At 38.7% G+C, this 25,067-nt stretch overlaps 1 protein-coding gene across 1 annotated transcript; it reads left to right on the forward strand.

Annotated features, from left to right (window-relative positions):
- The first annotated feature begins 13,142 nt into the window (after nucleotides 1-13,142).
- Nucleotides 13,143-25,038, forward strand: dhx30 (DEAH (Asp-Glu-Ala-His) box helicase 30). Its single transcript, XM_053501951.1, is given in 21 exon segments — nucleotides 13,143-13,198; nucleotides 13,200-13,390; nucleotides 16,154-16,281; nucleotides 16,384-16,494; nucleotides 16,678-16,850; nucleotides 17,155-17,263; nucleotides 17,702-17,851; nucleotides 18,006-18,158; nucleotides 18,243-18,722; nucleotides 18,863-19,231; nucleotides 19,882-19,960; nucleotides 20,085-20,189; nucleotides 20,400-20,575; nucleotides 20,719-20,925; nucleotides 21,090-21,171; nucleotides 21,462-21,655; nucleotides 21,784-21,934; nucleotides 22,647-22,804; nucleotides 23,850-23,953; nucleotides 24,125-24,264; nucleotides 24,610-25,038. Coding segments are annotated over 21 exon segments (3,576 nt in total). The 3' UTR covers nucleotides 24,870-25,038.
- The last annotated feature ends 29 nt before the right edge of the window (nucleotides 25,039-25,067 follow it).

Below are 25,067 nucleotides of genomic sequence, written 5' to 3' on the forward strand. Positions count from 1 at the left end.
ATTTGATTCAGACGCCAAACACATGGAATGGTGCCCGGGCTTACTGCCAAGCCACACACACTGACCTGGCTATCATTGAAAACAGTGACGACTTGGTCCGATTTCAAAATGACGCACAGAGGCAAGGTTTTAATTCAGAAGCTTGGATTGGACTGTACAATGCTATCAACAGCTGGCACTGGTCCTTTAAAAACAATCCTCTAGGTTTTGCAGATTGGATATTGGGACAACCCAACAACAGATTCGGACATGAAGAATGTGTTGGAATTGGTAGGATTGATTGGACTAGTGGGACTGGTTGGTATGATGCAGACTGTAACTCTTTAGAGTACGTTCTCTGCTATGATGGTAAGAAGCAATATCTTGATTTAGTCATTCTCTTTAGACTACTTGAACAGTGTAAAGTTCCCAAATTGCCCCCAGTGCATGAATAAACGTGTGTGTGTGTGTGTGTGTGTGTGAGCACGCGCGCCCTGCAATGAATTGACACCCAGTGCAGGGTGTACCCTTCCTCATGCCCTCAGCGGCATAGATTCCTTTTTGTGCAGATTTTTTTATACAAAGTCCCTCCTTTTCCAAAAGCTCAAAAGGACAACTAACAAATAAGGAGGACGTATTTTATGACAAATGTAGGAAATTAAAAAACTGCATATTTTAGAAATACAAATTTATTCAGAACTTAATTTGTACACAGGCATTAACTGCACTATTAACCTTTTCCCATTAAACTAAGTAAACTTTACAGGCATATCTATGTCTTAAATCTTTTATTGGTGGTTTGAAAAACATTTTTGTAACGTCTTGAAGTAGTAAATACATATGAGTCTAAGGCAAGCACACATTAATCACATAATAGTCAATGTTTTATTAAAACTAGTACTCATAGAAATGGTAATAAAAGAGAAATAAAAAATATATATTCTGTGACTGTGAATTAATATCCAATGTCCATAAGATCAACTAAAATGTATACTGAACAAAAATATAAACGCAACACTTTTGTTTTTGCTCCCATTTTTAATGAGATGAACTCAAAGATCTGAAACATTTTCTACATACACAAAATAACCATATCTCTCAAATATTGTTCACAAATCTGTCAAAATCCGTTACGATGAAGAACTGGAGTCAAGTCGAGACCACAATGAGGACGACGAGCATGCAGATGAGCTTCCCTGAGACTGTTTCTGACAGTTTGTGCAGAAATTCTTTGGTTATGCACTCCGATTGTTTCAGCAGCTGTCCGAGTGGCTGGTCTCAGATGATCATGGAGGTGAACATGCTGAATGTGGAGGACCTGGGCTGGTGTGGTTACACGTCGTTTGCGGTTGTGAGGCTGGTTGGATGTACTGCCAAATCCTCTGAAACACCTTTGGAGACGGCTTATGGTAGAGAAATGAACATTCAATTCACGAGCAACAGCTCTGGTGGACATTTCTGCTGTCAGCATGCCAATTGCACGCTCCCTCAAAACTTGTGACATCTGTGGCATTGTGCTGTGTGATTCAACTGAACCTTCCAAAGTGGCCTTTTACAGGTGGCCAGTCTAAGGCACACCTGTGCAATAATCATGCTGTCTAATCAGCATCTTGATGTGGCACACCTGTGAGGTGGGATGGATTATCTCGGCAAAGGAGAAGTGCTCACTATCACAGATTTTGACAGATTTGTGAACAATATTTGAAAGATATGGTTATTTTGTGTATGTAGAAAATGTTTCAGATCTTTGAGTTCATCTCATAAAAAATGGGAGCAAAAACAAAAGTGTTGCGTTTTTATTTTTGTTCACTATATATTTTCAGGTATAATAATAAAACAATATTATATGTTACAGCTAGTAAACTTGGCCATGCCAGGTACATTAACCCGGGTCCTCAGATGAATTGGTATGATGCTCAAACTTTCTGCAGACAGCATTACACTGACTTGGCCATCATCACTGACTCAGCCGACAACATCGATGCAGTAAGTGTTTTGCAAGGTAATGCTTGGATAGGCCTGATCCGAGACTCATGGAAGTGGATAAATCAGACCAACATGTCCACCATAACCTGGGCTCCTGGGCAACCCGATTATAAATATGGCAATGAAAATTGTGGGTTTGTAATTAACAGTCATGCATCTGATGCACAATGCACAGACCAAAGACCTTTCTTCTGTTACTCAGGTAAGTAAAAATCATTTGGGGATTGTATGAAGACCTGTTTAACAGCTTTTCATATGAAAATTACATTTGTTGTGTGTATGTGTTTCTGGACCCAGAAATCACTGGAAGAAAGCAAACCATAAGATTAAAGATTAAGTTTAAACAGGATGTGAGTGATCCTGGAGCAAAGGCAGCCATCTTGGAACAAGTGAGTCATCCTCTAAAGTGACTCATTTCCAATATATAGAGGGTGTTCCAGAAAATTTTACATAATGTAAAAAATGAATATCTGAGTAACTACATGTGCTTGGCAAATAAATAAAATAGGCGTTATGTTGTAAAATAAAATATTTACTCAAAATTCGAACAATATATTCAAATGGATAAAGATTTAATAACCAATTTCACAAAGCTTCACACATTAAGTCGGTAGTTCTGCTCCTGCCAAACACGCTGTACCATATCTTGCATAACATTCTCCAGTCCCACAATGATTCTCTGCTTGAGTTCCTCTGGCTTGTACAAAGAGGAGGGATAAAAACCAGTCCTCTCACATAGCCTTGTAAAAAAAAAAAAAAAAGATGTTAAGTCATGTTGAAGGTGTTGTCCATTTAAACAACGCATTGTAAAATAGCACAAAGTAAAACATTAAACTTGGTTAGTTTTTAAACATCTTATGTAAAATGTAAAATAATTTCAGCGAGAATTGGCTATTTTGGTATACTATACGTTTTTTTGGGACACCCTATAATTATCACCAAGAACCTAAGTTTTGAATCATGTTTTTGGTTTCCGTCAAAGAAAAAGAATGAACACCTTCTGTTCATCTCACTGGTTCAAGTGTGTTGTAATAATGGATAATTATTAATAAACATTTATTAATGATTCCTTTTCAGATGAAGGAGAACCTGATGAAGGATGGCTTGGCAGAGAATACCACACTTAAATGGATAGAGAAGCCTGGTGGTGTGTGGACTCACAAGGAAAAACTTAATGTTTCAGAAAACGCAACTGACCGATCATGTAATCTTTAAGTCTTTCCTCATGACTATATCATTGATTCTTGTAAATGCACTGCTAGCTTTGTATATAAATTGTTTGGTAAAATTTAAGAGTAGGAACCAAACTGTTTTTTGCACAATGCCCTAACCTTCTGGTCTTTGATTACTCAGAAACTTTGGCAAAGCCTTGAGAGGCAGGTGAACATTTTAAAATGGCTGAGGTGTATGTGTCTATTGATGGTTATCAATCTAAATGCAATGAATGAAGGTATTAAGGTATATTTGGTAAACTTACCAATAAAAAACCCCACAAAATAATTGTCAATTTACATACTGCATGCAGTAAGCTCAGACAGGGTTAAATAATTTAGTTCTGTTTCCTAGAAATCCAGGTAACTTGTACTTTGCATTTATAGTGAGTAGTTTATATAGTGCTCTCTCTTCTGGTCTGTTAATAAAAACTATACATAATTCAGTAGCTGGTGGAGGACCAGAAAGTACTGTAAGCACATACTGCACCAAGAAATCTTGATTGGTTAAATGAAGTGAGATTGTTTCGACTCAACTAGTAATGCCTTGGCTTGTAATGACTGCTGTCTGGCAACTATGGCATATTTTTTACAAGCTGCCGCTGATGAGTTAAGATCATTAGCCAGTGAAATTGAAAACCTCGCAGCAAATGATTACGTTTTATATCATGTCGAGAGATTGATGGACGATTTAGTTCAGCTTGATGTTGAGATGGATGTTGACCTTAACCAAACTGTGTTTGATGGTCTTTGAGAAGTTGTCCGCCAACTTCATATCCTCACGCAGGAAGAGGAAGGGAACGTAATGGTCTCTCGTTGGCAGCCATTTGCATAGTTAGTTTCAGATAACGAAAAGGCATCATGCTAATTAAATCAATTGCTTCTGTCTGAGATGCCCTGTGGCCCAATTACGGTTTCGACTAAGGCTGGGACCGCCTACCTTATCAGCATACTGCGACAAAGAAATAAATGTAGAAATGTGGAAATGCATAAATAAATAAATGTAAAAATGTGGAAAATCATTAAAATAGATAAATAAAGAAATGTGACAACACAAAATTAAATAAAGAAAGAAATGTGGACATTCTGAAATAGATAAATATTGAAATATGTTAATAAACAAAAATAGGAATACATTTAGCAATTTTCCAGGGTATATTGTATTTATTTATTTATTTATTTATTTATTTTTAATTATGTCATGTTTAGTCCTCCATAAATAAAGTGTAAAGGGAAAAATTTATTTATGTTTTTTTTTTTTTTTTTCCGTGAGGGGGATCAAACATTTATTTTAGAAGAGAGCATGCAATTGTCTGTGATCCATTTTTTTTATTAAATGTAGCATAATGCTAATAACAAATAAAATGTATAAATAAATACAGTGGTGTGAAAAACTATTTGCCCCCTTCCTGATTTCTTATTCTTTTGCATGTTTGTCACACTTAAATGTTTCTGCTCATCAAAAACCGTTAACTATTAGTCAAAGATAACATAACTGAACACAAAATGCAGTTTTTAAATGAAGGTTTACGTTATTAAGGGAGAAAAAAAAACTCCAAATCTACATGGCCCTGTGTGAAAAAAATCACTGATTACTGTCACACCTGTTTCAATCAAGAAATCACTTAAATAGGAGCTACCTGACACAGAGAAGTAGACCAAAAGCACCTCAAAAGCTAGACATCATGCCAAGATCCAAAGAAATTCAGGAACAAATGAGAACAAAAGTAATTAAGATCTATCAGTCTGGTAAAGGTTATAAAGCCATTTCTAAAGCTTTGGGACTCCAGCGAACCACAGTGAGAGCCATTATCCACAAATGACAAAAACATGGAACAGTGGTGAACATTCCCAGGAGTGGCCGGCCGACCAAAATTACCCCAAGAGCGCAGAGACAACTCATCCGAGAGGCCACAAAAGACCCCAGGACAACATCTAAAGAACTGCAGGCCTCACTTGCCTCAATTAAGGTCAGTGTTCACGACTCTACCATAAGAACGAGACTGGGCAAAAATGGCCTGCATGGCAGATTTCCAAGGCGCAAACCACTTTTAAGCAAAAAGAACATTAAGGCTCGTCTCAATTTTGCTAAAAAACATCTCAATGATTGCCAAGACTTTTGGGAAAATACCTTGTGGACCGATGAGACAAAAGTTTAACTTTTTGGAAGGTGCGTGTCCCGTTACATCTGGCGTAAAAGTAACACAGCATTTCAGAAAAAGAACATCATACCAACAGTAAAATATGGTGGTGGTAGTGTGATGGTCTGGGGTTGTTTTGCTGCTTCAAGGACCTGGAAGGCTTGCTGTGATAGATGAAACCATGAATTCTACTGTCTACCAAAAAATCCTGAAGTAGAATGTCCGGCCATCTGTTCGTCAACTCAAGCTGAAGCGATCTTGGGTGCTGCAGCAGAACAATGACCCAAAACACACCAGCAAATCCACCTCTGAATGGCTGAAGAAAAACAAAATGAAGACTACGGAGTGGCCTGGTCAAAGTCCTGACCTGACTCCTATTGAGGTGTTGTGGCATGACCTTAAAAAGGCGGTTCATGCTAGAAAACCCACAAATAAAGCTGAATTACAACAATTCTGCAAAGATGAGTGGGCCAAAATTCCTCCAGAGCACTGTGAAAGACTCGTTGCAAGTTATCGCAAACGCTTGATTGCAGTTATTGCTGCTAAGGGTGGCCCAACCAGTTATTAGGTTCAGGGGGCAATTACTTTTTCACACAGGGCCATGTAGGTTTGGATTTTTTTTCTCCCTAAATAATAAAAACCATGATTTAAAAATTGCATTTTGTGTTTACTTGTGTTATCTTTGACTAATAGTTATATGTGTTTGATGATCAGAAACATTTTGTGTGACAAACATGCAAAAGAATAAGAAATCAGGAAGCGGGAAAATAGTTTTTCACACCACTGTATGTTTTGCTCAGAGTGGTATTGGAAAATAGTTTTAAGGTTCATCTGTTAAATGGCTATCAATTAGAAGCGGCTGATAATCAACTAATTTTTACAGATTAAATGCCTCTCCACTGGCTGATCACATAAACCAATACTATTTAAATTGCGGATCCCCAAGACCCCCACACACTTGTGATCGGGAATCATTGATCGGTGCTACTTCTTCTTTGTCTTTCGGCTGTTCCCTTTCTGGGGTCGCCACAGTAAATCATCTGCCTGCATCTAACCCTATCCTCTGCATCCTCTTCTCTCACACCAACTAACTTCATGTCCTCTCTCACTGCATAAATCTCCTCTTTGGTCTTCCTCTAGACCTCCTGTTCAAACCTCAGCATCCTTCTACCAATATATTCACCATCTCTCCTCTGAACATGTCCAAACCACCTCAATCTGGCCTCTCTGACTTTATCTTCAAAACATCTAACATGGGTTGTCCCTCTGATAAACTCATTCTTAATCCTATCCATCCTTGTCACTCCCAAAGAAAACCTCAACATCTTCAGCTCTGCTACCTCCAACTCTCCTATTCTCCACCCATTCCAACCTTCACCTCCTTTCCACACTCTCTGTTGCTCTGGACCGTTGACCCTAAGTACTTAAAGTCCTGCACCTTCTTTACCTCTCCTCCCTGTATCCTCACCGTTCCACTTGGGTTCCTCTCATTTACACGCATGTATTCCGTCTGGCTGCGGCTAAGCTTCATTCCTCTGCTTTCCAGAGCATACCTCCACCTCTTCAAATTTTCTTCCACCTGTTTCCTGCTCTCGCTACAAAGCACAATGTCATCTGCAAACATCAGCTACTATTTATTTTTTATAATATATAATATACTGTTGCTGTATTTCCCTCACATGTGCAGAGCTGTATAGTAGTAGCAAATGTGTTTTACTTTCCTTTGTCAGTCACAAATTTAAATGAACAAAAAATCATCTCCAACTCCAGAATGCCTGACTTGTGTTAGGTCATGGTGCGCTGGAAAAAAGCTTCAATGCAAAATAGATAAGCAAAAAAAAAAAAGCAAATAAAACAAATGACTCTATGTGATGGCAAATGCTGCTTGGTCAAATGTAAATTTGCAAATCATTTGACTTATTTTTACTTTCAATCTCTTACTCTCACTCATCGTATATACTGCTTTATTCTGTATACAGGTTAGCAGGGACCTGAAGCCTATCCCAGAAGACTTAGGGCATCCTGGACGGGGTGCCAATTCATCCCAGGGCACACTCACATGCTCATTTACACACTATGGACAATTTGGGAACACCAATTAGCCTAATTTGCAGAGGAAACCCACCAAGCATGGAGAGAACATGCAAACTACACGTACACAGACCCTGAGGTGGGAATCGAACCCTGGAGGTGCAAGGCAACAGTTATAACTGTGATTTACTTCAGTAAATTAAGTACTTTCTGTCAGAAAAATAAAACACTACTTTTAAAGAACCAGTAGTAAATATATTGTGGGGGAATTTTTTTATCTAAGTGGAGTCATTTACCAATAATTAATTTTTCTGGCAACCTGCCTTACATCAGGCCACACCTGGGTTATTTTCCTAGACCAGCATATCCTGTCAGGTTATTGCTAGCATAAATTATAAAAAAGTATCTTGATGTTGTTAGCTATGACATTTTTATGTAACAAACACGAAGATTCTTTTAAGAAGTCATAAACAGATATCCCATACACTTACATATACCGTGGGGGGAAAAAGTATTTAGTCAGTTAAGTTCTCACACTTAAAAAGATGAGAGGCCTGTAATTTTCATCATAAGTATACCTCAACTATGATGGACAAAAGAAAAAAAAAATCCAGAAAAAAAAAGATTTTTAAAGAATTATAGTGGAAAATAAATATTTGGTCAATAACAAATAGGCTAGCCATTTAACAGATGAACCTTAAAACTATTTCCCAATACCACTCTGAGCAAAACATACAGTGGTGTGAAAAACTATTTGCCTAGCCAATTAACACTGTTTGATTGACTGAAAATCTTTTAGAATCTTTATGATTCTTCCATCAACCCATTGAGAATCTTTGAGATTTGCTGAAGGAAACTTCAGTGTTGAGACTACAGTGCTTTAACACTCAAAATGCAAGTTCTTGAAGAGAAACTATTATAACACAGGACAGAAATAAATGTTGTGAAATTGCATAAGCTTATCAACCTCAATGCTATTCCTTTTTAATAAAAACTTAATAATAGCTTTACACATTCTGTTATACAGTAATGAGTGAGTATAGTAGGACAGTCACAGTTTAAATAAGCATTTTAGTGTTTATGAGAGCCCCTTAATGCTAGTTAAGGCATGGAAAATTTTCGCTCTTTAGTCAAGAATAGGCAATTATATTGGCTTTAATCTCTTTATAATGTATATGAAATAATAAGAAAATAGAATTTATGGCATATGTTGCCTTCCAATAAAAATATTTAAATTCATTATACTGTACTTTCTCAAATCTTAATTATATCCCAATAACCCCCACACACTCAGTCACAGGGACTGGTGATAGGTATTGGCCAATTGTGATTTCTGTGACAGGGGTTCAGTGATAAGCCAATCATAATGACCATTTTATAGACACACTCTATAATAGTTTCTTGAGAGAAAAACATAAATAAATGAGAAAAAATATTATACTACTATTCATTTTTTAAAATATAGAATATATTGTTGCTGTATTTGCCTCAGATGTTTGAAGCTGTACATTAATATAAACTGTGTTATTACTTTCCCTAACCAGTCACAAATTTAAATGAACAAGGATTCATCGTTAGTACCAGAATGCCAAACTTGTTTTGGGTCATGGTGTACTGGAAAAATGTTCCTATGCAAAATGAATAAACAAAGCCTTAAAGCAAATGACTCAATGGAATGGCAAATAGGCTTGGTTGAATAGGCTTCAATGCAAAATAGATAAGCAAAAAAAAAAAAGCAAATAAAACAAATGACTCTATGTGATGGCAAATGCTGCTTGGTCAAATGTAAATTTGCAAATCATTTGACTTATTTTTACTTTCAATCTCTTACTCTCACTCATCGTATATACTGCTTTATTCTGTATACAGGTTAGCAGGGACCTGAAGCCTATCCCAGAAGACTTAGGGCATCCTGGACGGGGTGCCAATTCATCCCAGGGCACACTCACATGCTCATTTACACACTATGGACAATTTGGGAACACCAATTAGCCTAATTTGCAGAGGAAACCCACCAAGCATGGAGAGAACATGCAAACTACACGTACACAGACCCTGAGGTGGGAATCGAACCCTGGAGGTGCAAGGCAACAGTTATAACTGTGATTTACTTCAGTAAATTAAGTACTTTCTGTCAGAAAAATAAAACACTACTTTTAAAGAACCAGTAGTAAATATATTGTGGGGGAATTTTTTTATCTAAGTGGAGTCATTTACCAATAATTAATTTTTCTGGCAACCTGCCTTACATCAGGCCACACCTGGGTTATTTTCCTAGACCAGCATATCCTGTCAGGTTATTGCTAGCATAAATTATAAAAAAGTATCTTGATGTTGTTAGCTATGACATTTTTATGTAACAAACACGAAGATTCTTTTAAGAAGTCATAAACAGATATCCCATACACTTACATATACCGTGGGGGGAAAAAGTATTTAGTCAGTTAAGTTCTCACACTTAAAAAGATGAGAGGCCTGTAATTTTCATCATAAGTATACCTCAACTATGATGGACAAAAGAAAAAAAAAATCCAGAAAAAAAAAGATTTTTAAAGAATTATAGTGGAAAATAAATATTTGGTCAATAACAAATAGGCTAGCCATTTAACAGATGAACCTTAAAACTATTTCCCAATACCACTCTGAGCAAAACATACAGTGGTGTGAAAAACTATTTGCCTAGCCAATTAACACTGTTTGATTGACTGAAAATCTTTTAGAATCTTTATGATTCTTCCATCAACCCATTGAGAATCTTTGAGATTTGCTGAAGGAAACTTCAGTGTTGAGACTACAGTGCTTTAACACTCAAAATGCAAGTTCTTGAAGAGAAACTATTATAACACAGGACAGAAATAAATGTTGTGAAATTGCATAAGCTTATCAACCTCAATGCTATTCCTTTTTAATAAAAACTTAATAATAGCTTTACACATTCTGTTATACAGTAATGAGTGAGTATAGTAGGACAGTCACAGTTTAAATAAGCATTTTAGTGTTTATGAGAGCCCCTTAATGCTAGTTAAGGCATGGAAAATTTTCGCTCTTTAGTCAAGAATAGGCAATTATATTGGCTTTAATCTCTTTATAATGTATATGAAATAATAAGAAAATAGAATTTATGGCATATGTTGCCTTCCAATAAAAATATTTAAATTCATTATACTGTACTTTCTCAAATCTTAATTATATCCCAATAACCCCCACACACTCAGTCACAGGGACTGGTGATAGGTATTGGCCAATTGTGATTTCTGTGACAGGGGTTCAGTGATAAGCCAATCATAATGACCATTTTATAGACACACTCTATAATAGTTTCTTGAGAGAAAAACATAAATAAATGAGAAAAAATATTATACTACTATTCATTTTTTAAAATATAGAATATATTGTTGCTGTATTTGCCTCAGATGTTTGAAGCTGTACATTAATATAAACTGTGTTATTACTTTCCCTAACCAGTCACAAATTTAAATGAACAAGGATTCATCGTTAGTACCAGAATGCCAAACTTGTTTTGGGTCATGGTGTACTGGAAAAATGTTCCTATGCAAAATGAATAAACAAAGCCTTAAAGCAAATGACTCAATGGAATGGCAAATAGGCTTGGTTGAATGTAAATCTGTCAACCATTTGGCATTTTAATTTTTTTCCCTTTCACTTAAATAAATTAAGTCAGAAAAAATAAAACACAAGGCTTCTTTTAGAGAACCTGTACTAACAATACTGTAGGGGGAAAAGACTGATATGTCTTAACTCTTTTCCACATTAATTTTACTCTTTATACACCAAAATCCAAGTGGTGTAATTTACCAATAGCAAATTGTTCTGGGAACCTGCTTTACATCAAGCCACCCTGGCCATGTTTATTTTCCTAGACCAGCATATCCTGTCAGGTTATTGCGAACATACATACAAAATTCCCAATACTATACCCATAATTATGCCATGCACTTGGCAAAACACAAAATGTACAGGTTTCCCCTAAACATGTGACATTGCATTAATTTGGCCCAAATTGTTAAATAATGGGTTAAGGAGCATGAGACATCACTATCACACTTGAATTGGCCACCACACTCCATTCCTTAATCCATTTCACATTTTACAGTACATTTAAGCTTTTGGCGGGCGCTTTTATCCAGAGTGACTAACAAAAGTGCTTCGACCCTCATTTTTACCTCATTCAATGTTTAAAGTCTCAAAATAAATGATTGACAGATTTGTTTTACTTTATATTCAGTGACTTTTCCTAATTTAATGGGGATAACTGGGTAAATGTAAAATTAACATGATATTTTATTAATGACCTGTACACATGTTGTATGCATTTGTGTTCTTTGGGGTCAAATTAAAAGAAAAAATGTCCTGCTGATAATAACCATGCACAAAGATGCTGTCGTGAGCACCAGAAGATAGAAAACCACAAATGATCTTGGACTACAACAAGAGTTTAATAACATGGACAAGGCTACAGACAATACAGCTGCCGACGCAGGGTTGCCTCTTGGCCCCTTGTAACTTTCCTTAACATCATTTATTTGAGGACCTACAAGGCCTTTGTAATAGAGAGTGCAATTAATAACGTCTGGAACAGCAGAAAACTGAGTTGAAGAAGCGTTTTATTGGAGCAATGGGTTAGTTGTTGGTGAAACCTCATATCAAGAGAAGATATTAAAGAAGAATGCATGCACTCTCTGCATATGTGTACAGTAGTACAGACAATGATGATAATGGTAATTATTATTTCAATTTCAATTTTTTGAAATTGTGTTTGTTTTTTTCTAGAGTCAAAGTGACCATTAACGTAATACATGTTGCTATTTTTGCAAAAAAATATTTTTCATTACAATTAGAAATAATATAACATCATTAAAACACCAAAAAGATATTTACATAACAGGTATTCTGGATGTATAACGGGGAAAGGTGGGGGGTACTGTTCAATTTAAAGCAGTCTACAAATAAACATAAAAGTATCTGACACATAAACTTGAGGAATAATTTTAATTATGTTAATTTTCTGGAGGTTTAAAGAGCTGGTGTCAAATTGACCCCAAGGATAAAAGATGTCAGTAAATTTGAACGTAACAGGAACGTTGAAGTTTCCGTCATTGGATAGACCCTTACACTGCTTAGGCTCCTAAGTACCAATCAACACTGTTTGATTGACTGGTGAGATTTTTGACTCAACCCATTGAGAATCTTTGGGATGTGCTGAAGGAGACTTTACACAGTGCTACCACACTCCCATAAACAAAATGCAAAATCTTCGAGAGAAACTAATATAATACTGGGCAGAAATAAATGTTGTGACATGGCATAAGGTTATCAACCTCAATGCTATTCTTTAAAATATCTTTACCAGTAGGGCATTTTTATAGCAAAAAAATAAAAATAAATAATAATAAAGTTTTTTTTTTTTTTTTGCTATCATAACTGGAGTAACCAGCTTGGATAATGTTCATTAAAGTGACTTAAAACTATGTTTAGGGTGAAACATTCTCTGTCTTGTTAAAGGATCTGGAAAACAAGATATTTACCAACTGATTAAACTGAAAACTTGATTTACTTCAACTATTAGTCTGTTGGCCATAAGGGAAAAAAAATTGTTTTTCTGTAGATATAAATAAGTACCCTAAATCATCACTCCAAAGACGTCGTTGGCCATTGTGGAGAAAATGACTGAAATTTTTTTTTTTTTTCCATCTTTATATACGTCCTATATACTGTGTGTACAGTATACTAAGGAAAGAAACCTTTTTTGTTAGCTTGTTACAGCGCTGTTCTTATGCCGGACCGACAGATGGCGCTGCTGAGAAGGGCTCTCCTCGTCTCTGAGGCACCGAAGAATGTGTTGTGTAAATATGGCGGCGCACTGCAGCTCCGTCATGCGTCTCCGCACTCTGTGCAACCTTGGGATCAAAACCTTTGATTTTAGAAGCAGAACCGGTTTGGACTGGACTGGTGTGAGCCTGTACAGGACGCGAGCCGGAACCGCTCACAGCCGTGGAGAAGCCGCCACTGACACGGACGGAGGTAGTGTTACAGCCCGGTACAGCACGATGGCTGTGTCCCAAATGACTTCTGACTGGTGTTGTAGTCCAGAGTGTACTGTACAGTGATGCAGCATCTCAGATTAGGTTTTACTGTTTCTTGCGTTATTCGAGCAGACATGTGTTTGAGAAACCTCGCTGTGTGTCCTGTGCACAGCCTTGGGCAAAAGTTTTGAGAATGACACAAATATAAACATTAAGTCTGTTGCTTTAGTGTTTTATTAATTTTTTTTTGTCAGATGTTACTACAGCACACTGTAGTATAACTGTAGGCATGTCATAAGTGTCAAAGGCTTTTATTGATAATTACATTAGGTTGATGCAAAGAATCAATATTTGCTGTTCTTTTTCAAAACCTCTGCAATTTGTCTTGACATGCTGTCCATTCCATTCTTGCATAATAAATACTTGGAGTTCATCAGAATTTGTGCGTTGTGAACCGATGATCAGAGGGGAAGCAATGAAGCCACTTCGCTCCAGGAAAACATCAGGAGCAGACTGATATTCTGCAAAAGGTACAGGGATTGGACCACTGAGGACTGGAGCGAAGTCATTTTCTATGAATAATCCTCTTCCCGATTGTTTGGGGCGTCCAGTGAAAAAGGTGGTCCAGAGAAGAAATGGTGATTGATACCATCAGTCATGTGTCATACCAACAGTAAAGCATCCTAACACCATAAATGTGTGGGTTTGTTTCTCAGCCAAGGGAGTGGGCGCACACACAATTCTGCCCAAGAACACCACCATGAATAAAGAATGGTGCAAAAACATCCTCAGAGAGCAATTTTTTCCTAATGATCCAAACACAGTTTGGTGATGAACAATGCCTTTTACAGCATGATGGAGCACCTTGTCATAAAGCAAATGTGATAACTAAGTGGTTCAGGGAACAAAACATCAAACTTTTGGGTCCATGGCCAGGAAACTTACCAGATCTTAATCATTAAGAACTTCGGTCAATCTGCAAAAGGTGGGTGGACAAACAAAAACCCACAGATTCCGACAACTCCAAGTAATGATTATGCAAGAATGGGCTGCAATGCAAGAATCAGTCAGGATGTAGAACAGAAGCTTATTGAGAGAATTATTAATATAATAAAAATGACACATTAATATTTGTGTCTTTCTTAAAACTTTTGGCCCCTGATGTAGTGCACTTCATAAAACGGTCTACAAACTACTGTAGTTAATGAAGGGTTAATGCAACTCTCTGCACTGTAGAAGGATTGAGGTATTCATTATTACATACACTATCTCTCATTTATCTTATTCTTCTCACTTAGATAGAAACAAAAGGACACTGTTTTTAAAAGCTTTAAATGTAGGTTCAAAAGTAGGTTAAACGAGTGAGCTTTAAATTCAAGTGAGATTGGAGTAAACCAGGATTACGTGTTAATATGATTGTTTGTGGTCTATCAATAATAGAGTAAAGTTTACACTTGTATTCCTTTAAAGCAGTGGTTCTCAAACGTTTTCTGTCGTTCCCCACTTAAGGGGGTGGGCGAATTTTCAAGCCCCACTTGTCAACAAAATGATAACCAAATCGGCCAAGTGTACTATTTATTGAAATATCAATTTCTAAACCAATAAGATAAAATACATGTGCAATTGTTATAACAGACTTAATTTCGTCACTTATGTAGAGCTTTTTTTCAAAGAAGTTGAGTGGCTTATTAACGTGACTGGGGTGTGTTGTCTCTAAGTGTCTTCATACTTTGTTGGGTCTTATGCTGTCTGCTGCGAGCGGTTTAAGACACAAAACACACACAGGTCTCTTTTCTACCCCCACCATGAATCCAAGCGCAACATAGGCTTCATTTTTTTTTCCTTTCGGCTGGCTTTTTGGTTGATTAGGCTGATAGTGCTGAATCATCTGCTTTTTTGTGGTCGATGTAACAAATGTACCCATTGACGTTATTATGCCCACTACGTACAGTACAGTACACTACTGACCCGGTTTGTGTCCGCGGTAAAGTTAGTTTTATATTCGCATCTCCGAATTCAATACCTGAGTGAATAAACCCGCAAATAAGATACCCACATATATTTCCTCTCTACATTGTCTTTAAGCTACATCCGCCTTAAATTATACTTGTTTAAAAGCATAAACACCATTATTCTCTACAGCACAACGAGTTATTTAGGGAAAGAACGATATTGATCTTCCCTTCTGTTCAGCGCCTAAAAGATCAAAAAGCAACTTTGTTGTCACACTGGAGACTAGAAATGCCAGACTAGTACTGCCTGATAAAATATAAATTTTTAACAATAATACAGAAACATCAGCATACACATTGGAATAAATAAAATGACATATATAATACCGAATGTTTCCTTATATATTGTTCCTCTGCAATTAACATGCCGACGTTAAACCGCTATTGTTGCACTATGGTTCCACTTTTTCTCTGATGTTATTTTAATTTACTTGTATTAAAGATCCATTTCTTTGCGTGAGATTGTTTAGTTTCGAGTGTCCGATCTGTATTGTCAATAAAGAAAAGCATGAATTAGAATAGGTACTTTCCTATTATTTTCCACTAATTCCCTCCCGTTTATTGCGCCCCACCTGTCATGTCTGTATTCTCCACTAGTGGGGCGCGCCCCACACTTTAAGAACCACGGGTTTAAAGAATACTTCTATCCTTTCTCTACTGGATATTGGTTATAAATTACTCCACTGGGTGTATGAATGATTTGTGAGGTAATCTGTTGCATAAAAAGCTCACGCGTGTGTATTTACCAGGCCAGTCTGACCTCCTCATGGAATTCCCAGAGCCAAAGAATCTTCTACATTCAACCCTGTCTAGATCCCTGGGACAGTCAAATATCTCTCGATATATCCAGTACAACTGCACAGACGGAGATGTTAAGGTACAGGCAGAATAAGCTCTGAATGAACATGTTTTAAAATATTATTAACTACAACAAAAAAAATTGCAGTTTTATAGTATTTGTCTTATGTGGTCGTGTTAGAGGGCGACGGTTACACTGTTCTGGCCTCAGAGGATCGAAGTAGAGGGATTCGGGTCCCGGAAACAGGAGGCGGAGCGTCGCGCTGCTGCAGCTGCCTGCCATAGGCTGAGAGTGAGTAAAGGCCCTGCCCCCCCCCCTTTTTTTATTTAATAATATATAATGAAAACATAGCAGTCATATGTAGAAATTATGTGAAAGTAGGTTAAATATGTAAAGATTGGATCCTTGGATGGCAGACATGTCTTGCCTGATTGCTGACACAGACTTAAGCTGTGCTGTTATCTGTGTGAACAGGAACTAGGAGTTATCAGGCCTGGGAACCAGCTTCCATCTCAGAGGTTAGCCAGGCAGTCTGGGTGGCGTTCGGCCGTTTGGGAGGATGACGAGGAAGACCCAAGTGTGTGTAAAAGCAGGGAGCTACGCAGAACTATGAGCAACAGGATGAGAAGAGCTGCAGGATACCTGGAGTAGGCTGTTAATTTATTTACCCCAACACAATGACTTTGAGAATTTGTTCTACTTTTATTTAAATGGCCGTGTGCAACTTAAAACAATTCTTAAAACTTGAACATTTTAAAATGTTAAAAATTTTAAAACATGTTTTGATTCCATTATGTACTTGCTTTCAGACTAGTCTACACTGTAGTATTAACTTAAGACTGTGTAATGTAATATTACAGAGATAAGCTCATGTTTAATTGTAACAGCACTCCTTTGTAGTTATTGTGTGTAATTCTACATGCGAGTGTATTTATTGGCTTTTGGGTGCAGAGTGTTGGAAGAAGATCCGGAGGTCTCAGAGGCGCTCGCCATCTTCTCAAAGCCAAAGGCACTATTGGCGAGGGTTGTTCAAGTAGCCACGACATCAAATGGCGTCAATGTAAGTTGGCTTTAAAAAGACCATGCTGAGCAGGTCACAGAGTTATTACATCAGATTTGGAATCTGTGAGTTAAAAAATATGGGGATGTGCCGTTATGGGAAAATAATCAATATCCAGTGGTGTCCTGAATGAACCTGGACACCATCACATGTAATTCTACATGCTTCTGGTTCTCTAATATAATATAGTTGTCTTTTATGATTGTTTGATGATTTTTTTTATCCACTCGTTCTAATCATCTTTTATCCTAATGAGTTAGTTTTATAATGTATGCGTTAAACAGGGACTGCTGTATAAATGTATGTTAAAATATATAAAATGTTATACATGTGTAAACATATATATCCAAATATATGGTGTACATAAACATCTATATGACTTCATATCTTTCACGTCCTACATCTTTTCTCTGTTTAATATCTTGTCTTGCTGCTCAGGAGCTGCTGCACTACAGGACAGTAGGAGGGAAGGTAAAGGAGTGCAAACTCACTCTGCGCTGGCCCAAGGAGATGAGCTTTACCGCCTGTGGCCGTCGCAGACTGGAGGCTGAAACACGAGCAGCAGCGCTCGCCTGCCTCAAACTTAAGGTGTGTTGAACTCTTTTTATGTTGTACCTTAAATTAATTTGGTGGGTTTTTTTTGTTTATTATTATTTTTTATTTGACATTGACATAATTTTCTAATCCACGTTAAAATCCAAATTTAATTCTCTAAATTTCTATGCTGTTGTGATGCTGTTAGGAGCTGGAGCTGCTGGATGAACAGAATAACCCTCTCACACATGCCAAGTACAACCATGAGGAGGTGAGGGAGGCAGGAGAGCGAGAAAAGAGGCCGTGCCGTGTGGAGATTCCTGACGATCTAAAGCACAGGATTAGAGATTATTTAATACAAGTATGTATATTTACTCCTGGACTTACCTTGAAATCCTGTAAAAAATTGTGATTGTGAAAAATAATCATTTCTGTTATTTGTTAGTACCCAATAGAGGAAGAGGTGCAGAAACTGTGCAAAGAACAAGCTGACCAGAGGCAGTCTTCCTTTTCCACTGAAGACCATGAAGAACATGATGAGGAGAAGGATCCTGTTCTCGATGCAATCACCGGCAAGCCGTATCGCCCTCTGAATGCGGAGGAGGCTGAGCTTTTGAATGACAGGCTTCTGAGGCAATGGGAGATGGCGGGGCTGGCTCACGGGGCGGAGCTTCCTGTAGACTCTCATCGTGAACGTCTGGTGGAGGCAGTCGAGGCATCACAGGTGGTGGTGGTCTCCGGAGAGACAGGGTGCGGGAAGACGACGCGGATCCCTCGCTTTCTGCTGGAGGGCCGTGTGAGGGGCGGAGCCGGTGCTCACTGTAACATCCTGGTCACACAGCCGCGCAGGATCAGTGCTGTATCGGTGGCTGAGCGCGTCGCCAATGAGATGGGACCCCCCCTCAAGCCCTGCGTCGGCTACCATGTATAAGATATTTATCTCTTCAGATCAAAGTGTATTGTGGCGTTATTTGTCGTAACAATGTGCTTAGCAACCTGAAAGTGATTAAAAGTAGAACTTTTGTTTTATTAAGTTGAACAACTTTATTTTCACTCTCTCTGTAGGTGCGTTTGGAGTCCCGCCCCCCACGGTCCAGTGGTGGCTCGCTCCTCTTCCTCACCGTAGGGGTCCTGCTGAGGAAGTTGCAGTCGAATCCGTTCCTGCACGGCATCAGCCATGTAGTGGTGGATGAGGTACACGAGCGAGATGTGAACACCGATGTGCTGTTGGCCCTGCTGCGTCGCGCACTTACCCACAATCCTGAGTTGCGTGTGGTGCTCATGAGTGCCAGCGGAGACACGCAACGTCTTGCCTCCTACTTCAATGAGTGTCCAGTGATGCACGTTCCTGGCTTCATGCACCCTGTGAGACAGAGGTATCTGGAGGAGGTCCTGAGGGAGATGGGAAGACCAGTGGGAAAGGCAAACACTCAGGTGAGAAAAAGACCCAGCTACATACTGTAGGTAGCGAAGGAAGCTGAGTAAGAGGGACATACAGGTAATGAAATAGAGAGGTGAGAAAGAAGAAGAGAGACAGATACACAGGTGATAAAGAAGAGTGGGAGACAGATAGACTTGTCAGTGTGTAAGTGAATGTATACAATGACCAAAGTCTGGTATATTGTATGTATGTATGTATGTATGTATGTATGTATGTATGTGTGTATGTGTGTGTGCGTGTGGGGGGGATGGAAGAAATGAGTCGGGCTCACTGGTTTCAATGATTCAGTCCGGGAGCACGATGATAGAAAATGGCTGTTCTATAAAATAGTCCTGATGGTGAAGAATCCTAAGTTGACCCGAGTTGACGGTCTAAAAACAGCTTTGAGACGAAATATTTTCCATTCAGGCTCACAGTAGACACCATGTAGCACCGTCCCTCTGCCCGACCCTTTCCCGCGGTCCCTTTAAACAAGGTCGCGATTTAAAGGCGCAGTCTTGCAAGAGCCAAAACATCAAATCTGTGTGTTTCAAATTTTATTATACAGTATTTGTGTCAAAGGTGTAATTTATTCAGACTTGCGAACAAATCCGATTTAAAAATGTGTTCGATGTTTGTCCCCGCCTGCTGTTTATGTGTAAAGAGTGAACAGGATGATTTGACCCCTGAGCCGGATTTTGTGGCAGATGTGATCGATCACATTCACACTCGTGGAGAGCCAGGTAATTGCATCGCACGTGATTCTTCATTTGTTTTCGTTTCTAAAATATCTGTTTAACACTACAACCTGGTGTGATTTTTCCGCTTTTTTTCCCCACTGTGTGTCTTGCATCGTGATCTGTGCAGGTGCAGTGCTGTGTTTCCTGCCTGGCTGGCAGGACATTAAAGCCGTGCAGCAGAAGTTGGAGGAGAAACCGGCCTTTAAATCAGGCTCACAGCTCATCCTACCATGTAAACAACTTATTGGTTCATCATTTCCCTGCTTCTCAACCTCAGTTTAACACTAAATATATTTTACTATATCATGTATAATATGTGCTATCTGCAATACAACACTTGCCTAAACACCTTAAAAAGGCATCTTTGGCTGAGTGATGAAAATAAACTCATTTTCCTGATTTTATATCTTTTCCTCTCTTTTTCTCCCCTTCTCTCTTTCAGTGCATTCCAGTATGTCTGTAGCAGATCAGCAGGTTGTGTTTAAGCGCCCCCCACAGGGCCAGCGCAAAATCGTCCTGGCTACCAACATCGCAGAGACGTCCATCACCATTGACGATATCGTGCACGTTGTGGACCTGGGCACTCAAAAGGAGCAGAGCTACGATCCCAGGACCAAGGTGACCACAGCTAGACGGATAAGCGACTTGTGCTTTAAGTATCTATAATTTTAAGATATTTGTTTTCAGTTTGTACAGAGTAATGCAAAGTGGCTGTTAAAGACATAAATTGTTAAAGTCATCCTGAAATTCTCTGTGCACAGGTCTCGTGTTTGGACACGGTCTGGATCTCTCGCTCAAACGTCATTCAGCGACGAGGGAGGGCAGGGCGATGCCAACCCGGCCACTCCTATCACTTGTTTCCGCAGAAACAGCTAGATGCCATGACCATGTTTCCTATCCCAGAGATTCTGCGCACCCCTCTGGAGAGTCTTGTGGTTCAGGCTAAGATCCACAGTCCTCGGAGTAAGGTATGTGCTGTGGGCTGTTACAGAAACCTACAGGAGATGAGTTGTTTTTGGTTATATATATTTTTTTTATTACATTTTAGTTTTAGATGTGTAAAGACACTTAGATTTCTCTCAGCGTTTATAGGTAGTAATTATTTGTTGTTGTTGTTGTTGTTCTTATATAGGCAGTAGACTTCCTGTCCCAGGTGATGGACTCTCCAGAATTGGGAGCAGTAAGAGAAGCCGTGAGGACGCTGCAGGATATCGGTGAGAATGCACAACAGTTTGTGCGTTCAGATTAAAGTCCCAAATTTCGCACGGTGCGCCCTCTTGTGGCTCAAAAGTTCATAGCGCTGTAAACTATGGGCAAAACAAAACATTTATATATTTTTGAACAGTTGCATTCTAAATAGGAATAATCACTTAATAATTGACCATTAACATGCCTTGTTTAGATAGATTTTAAGGTGTAAAATGGCACAAAAATATGTGGACATGTTCTCAATATCAGTCAAGTAGTATTACTTTTACATGTTTCTCTCGTTCTGTCCCGATAGGTGTGTTGGACATGTCAGAGTGTCTGACTCCGCTGGGGGAGCGTGTGGCGTGTATGTCATGTGACCCACGCTTAGGGAAGCTCCTGGTTCTGTCCTGTCTTTTCCGTTGTGTCCTGCCCATGCTGTCTGTAGCAGCGTGTCTGACCCGAGACCCGTTTCACAACAGCCTGCAAAACCGTCCCACAATCAACAAGGTCTCCCACACACATTCCTGTGTTTTTAGTAATGCTTCATTCAACCTGAACACAAGTAGAGTTACATTGTAATTGTTATAGCTCTAACGTCATTATTAATGTATAATCTTGTCTTTCTCTCTCGGCAGGCTAAAGAGGCTCTGAGTGGCTCCAGCTACAGTGATTATCTGGTGTTCAATCGAGCAGTACAGGGTTGGCGAGAGCAGCGAGACAGACACGCACGGCAGGACTATTTGGACTCGCACAGTCTTTCAGGAGCCAGTCTGCGTTTTATACAGGGCAAGTCTGTTTCATTAAGTAAACACACATGCATCTTCTGTAATGTAGGGCACGGGGTCGAGCCCTGGTCCAGTGATCCTCCAGCAGTGATTCCTCTGCTCTCTTGTGTCACACAAGGGTCCTGGATAGGCGAGTCCCCAGGATCAGGGCTGGGAACATGTGATGCTTGGTGTTCACAATAAGGAAAAAGTAGACAATCGTTTTCCATCTTATAGTGTGTAAAGGAGATTTTAACTCTATTTAACAGTTTGTTTAACTCTTTATTTATTCTTTATTTATTTACATTTAAGTTTTTTTTTATTATTTATTTATTTGCATCATCTTAAGGTTTACTTATTGTCAGACGTGTAAGCTACAGATGTCTGTCTGCTCATGTTTTAAATACCAAACCCGGGTTCAGATCTTTAATCTCGTATAATTGTTTTATATTGAGACATTTACACTAGTACAAGCTCATTATATACAGTTTTTACTTGTTATTAACAAATATCTCATCCTCCTCCAGTCACTAATTGCATGTCCTTAGTTATTCTAAATTAGGCCCAAGATGCCTTTTTGATCAGGAGTTTAATACAATGTATTATTATTCTATTAAACATATTTCATAGATTTGTATTTAATTTGAGAATACATTATATTGCCATCCCCATTTTGTTAACAGTCACTAAATCAGCCTTATTTACCTTTATACCACATTATCATTCACATGTAGGTTTAACACAGCAGTTCAGTGACAATCTGATGGAGGCGGAGCTTGTCACACACCCTGCAGAGTGTCTCCGGCCTTCATCACTTCTCAATCAGTTCAGCAGGCAGGAGGAGCTTCTCAAAGCCGTGCTGCTGGCAGGGTTTTACCCCAATCTCATCCAGGTATCTATTACACACACACACACATATAGACACACACACACTAGGTATACCGTATACACTGTGTAGCTCGCAGGGGTTTACACAAAGCCACAGAGTAGACCAATGGGAGAAATAATCTGATGATATCCTAAAATTTTAAATAAAATGTAACCCAGTTTTGAGTATTTAAGCTCCCGGGTTGATAGTGTTACTATGTCTATAAAAGTAAACAAACTAAGCTTTTAGATTTGTGTTGTGTTGTGATAAAGGAAAATAACTTTTATAGACATATAAATAAAAAAACAAAAACATATTATATCTTAGATTTTTAGACATTTATGAATTTCTAATAACAGAACAAGGCTTTAAATCATTAATTCTATATTACAATTAGCATAGTTAACAGAAAGCATTCATGAAGAGTAGCTCTGTGGCAGTACATGATATGGATATGTTGATGCTTTTAAATATTAAAACTTATGTTTTAAAAGAAATTGCCATCAGACCATCGAATGGTACGAGGGGTGTCAAACTGGGATTTCTGTGAACGACGGCGTAAAACTGATTGACATTTACAGGAGACTTTAAGCACAGTACTGTGATGAAAAATCTGGAAGGTGCAAAGTTTTAAAGAAGGCCATATGCCTGTGACGAGGCGCATCTGTCTGTGGTTACTGTACACACAATCGTTTATCACCGCCACTGGCACATTACAGGAACTTGGCTATGATTATTGCCATATCCATGCATGCCTCGCCCCAAGCCATTTCCACATGTTTGGTCAGTTTAAGGGAATTCCTGGAAGGCCAGTGTTTCAGACGTGAAGCCGGCAGTCCGAGCATGGTTCTGGCATACTGAAAAAAAACGTTTTACCTAGTTTGTTACCCAAGCACTAATAAAACTAGCAGGGATGGCAGGGTATTATATAAAGGGAGTTTTTTGCACTGTGTTCTGTTATTCTGCACAATCAAAATCCTGGTTTGAATTGAATCATTTCCAGAAAGGAAAGTAAATGGTTTTGAAAAGGGTCTGAAGCAGAACTTCATCGTCATCATATTATTTTCAGGTGAAGAGAGGTGTCGTAAGCAAAGGGGGCAGGTTTCGTCCAAATGACCTCTGTTACCGCACACAGAGCGGACCTGTGTTACTCCACCGCTCCTCTGTCAACAGGTAACCAAGCAACACTCTGCACTAACATACACATATTTGTTACTGATAGTTTAGTTCATACAAACTATTGATATTGTTAAATACAAACTCTTTATTATTATAAGTGTTTTAAAACAGCAATCTGTATTTTGTTTGTTTATTTATTTATTTATTTATTTAATTATTTTTTAGGGCTGAGCGAAAGCTTCCCAGTCGCTGGCTCACGTTCTTCTCTGCAGTTAAATCAAACGGCAGCGTCTTCATCCGAGACTCCTCTGCAGTCCATCCTCTGGCCCTCCTCCTCCTCACTGAGTGTAACCTGATCGAGCATGGTAAAATAATGCATACACAAAACAAGGAATGATACACGTGTGTGTAGGTGGACAGACAGACAGAGAACAAGAGATGCAGAGAGAGACAGAGATAAACAGGCACACAGAGTAAGATATGCAGACAGTGAGAAAAAGCAGTTGGTGCAGGCAGAAGGCATGGGGTTGCATGGAGAGAGATGCTGACAAAAATTAAAGACTGGGAAAGAAGAGGGGAAGAGAGAGACATGCAAGCAGTGAGAAAGAGAGGTGTGCAAGGAGGGCGAGAGATATTATTGCAGACAGAAAAAATATGTATACATACACATATATATCTTTAATACTATTCCCCTCATCTGTCTCTCGCAGTGTATGGCGATCAGGTGGAGGTGACCATGCCGGGCCGTTCTCTCGTACGATGGGAGCTCTCTGCTCAAAACTGGGAGCTGCTCTGGGCGTTTCGCACCTCTTTGCAGGCCATGCTTCATCGTAACCTCCGACCTTTAATCTCTGACTGTAGACTTGAACAGAACGGCACTCAAGATGGACAACTCATCTCTTTATTGATAGACCTTCTGAACAGCACAGAGCCGGATATCGACACTGCAGGCTCCAGTGACTCAGAATGACCAAACTTTTTTTTTTTTTCCCCAGCTTCATTATAAAAACTCGTTATATATAAAAGATATATATCTGTATGTATTTAATGGGTACTGGATATCCATATTTCTATGGCACTGATATAATAGAAGTATCTACAGATCTCGCAATAAAGCATAAAGGGAAGTTTGTTCACAACTTGGACAACTGGTATTGACATCCACATA

The sequence above is a fragment of the Clarias gariepinus genome, chromosome 1 (genome assembly GCF_024256425.1).
Source record: "Clarias gariepinus isolate MV-2021 ecotype Netherlands chromosome 1, CGAR_prim_01v2, whole genome shotgun sequence".
Classification (NCBI taxonomy): domain Eukaryota; kingdom Metazoa; phylum Chordata; class Actinopteri; order Siluriformes; family Clariidae; genus Clarias; species Clarias gariepinus.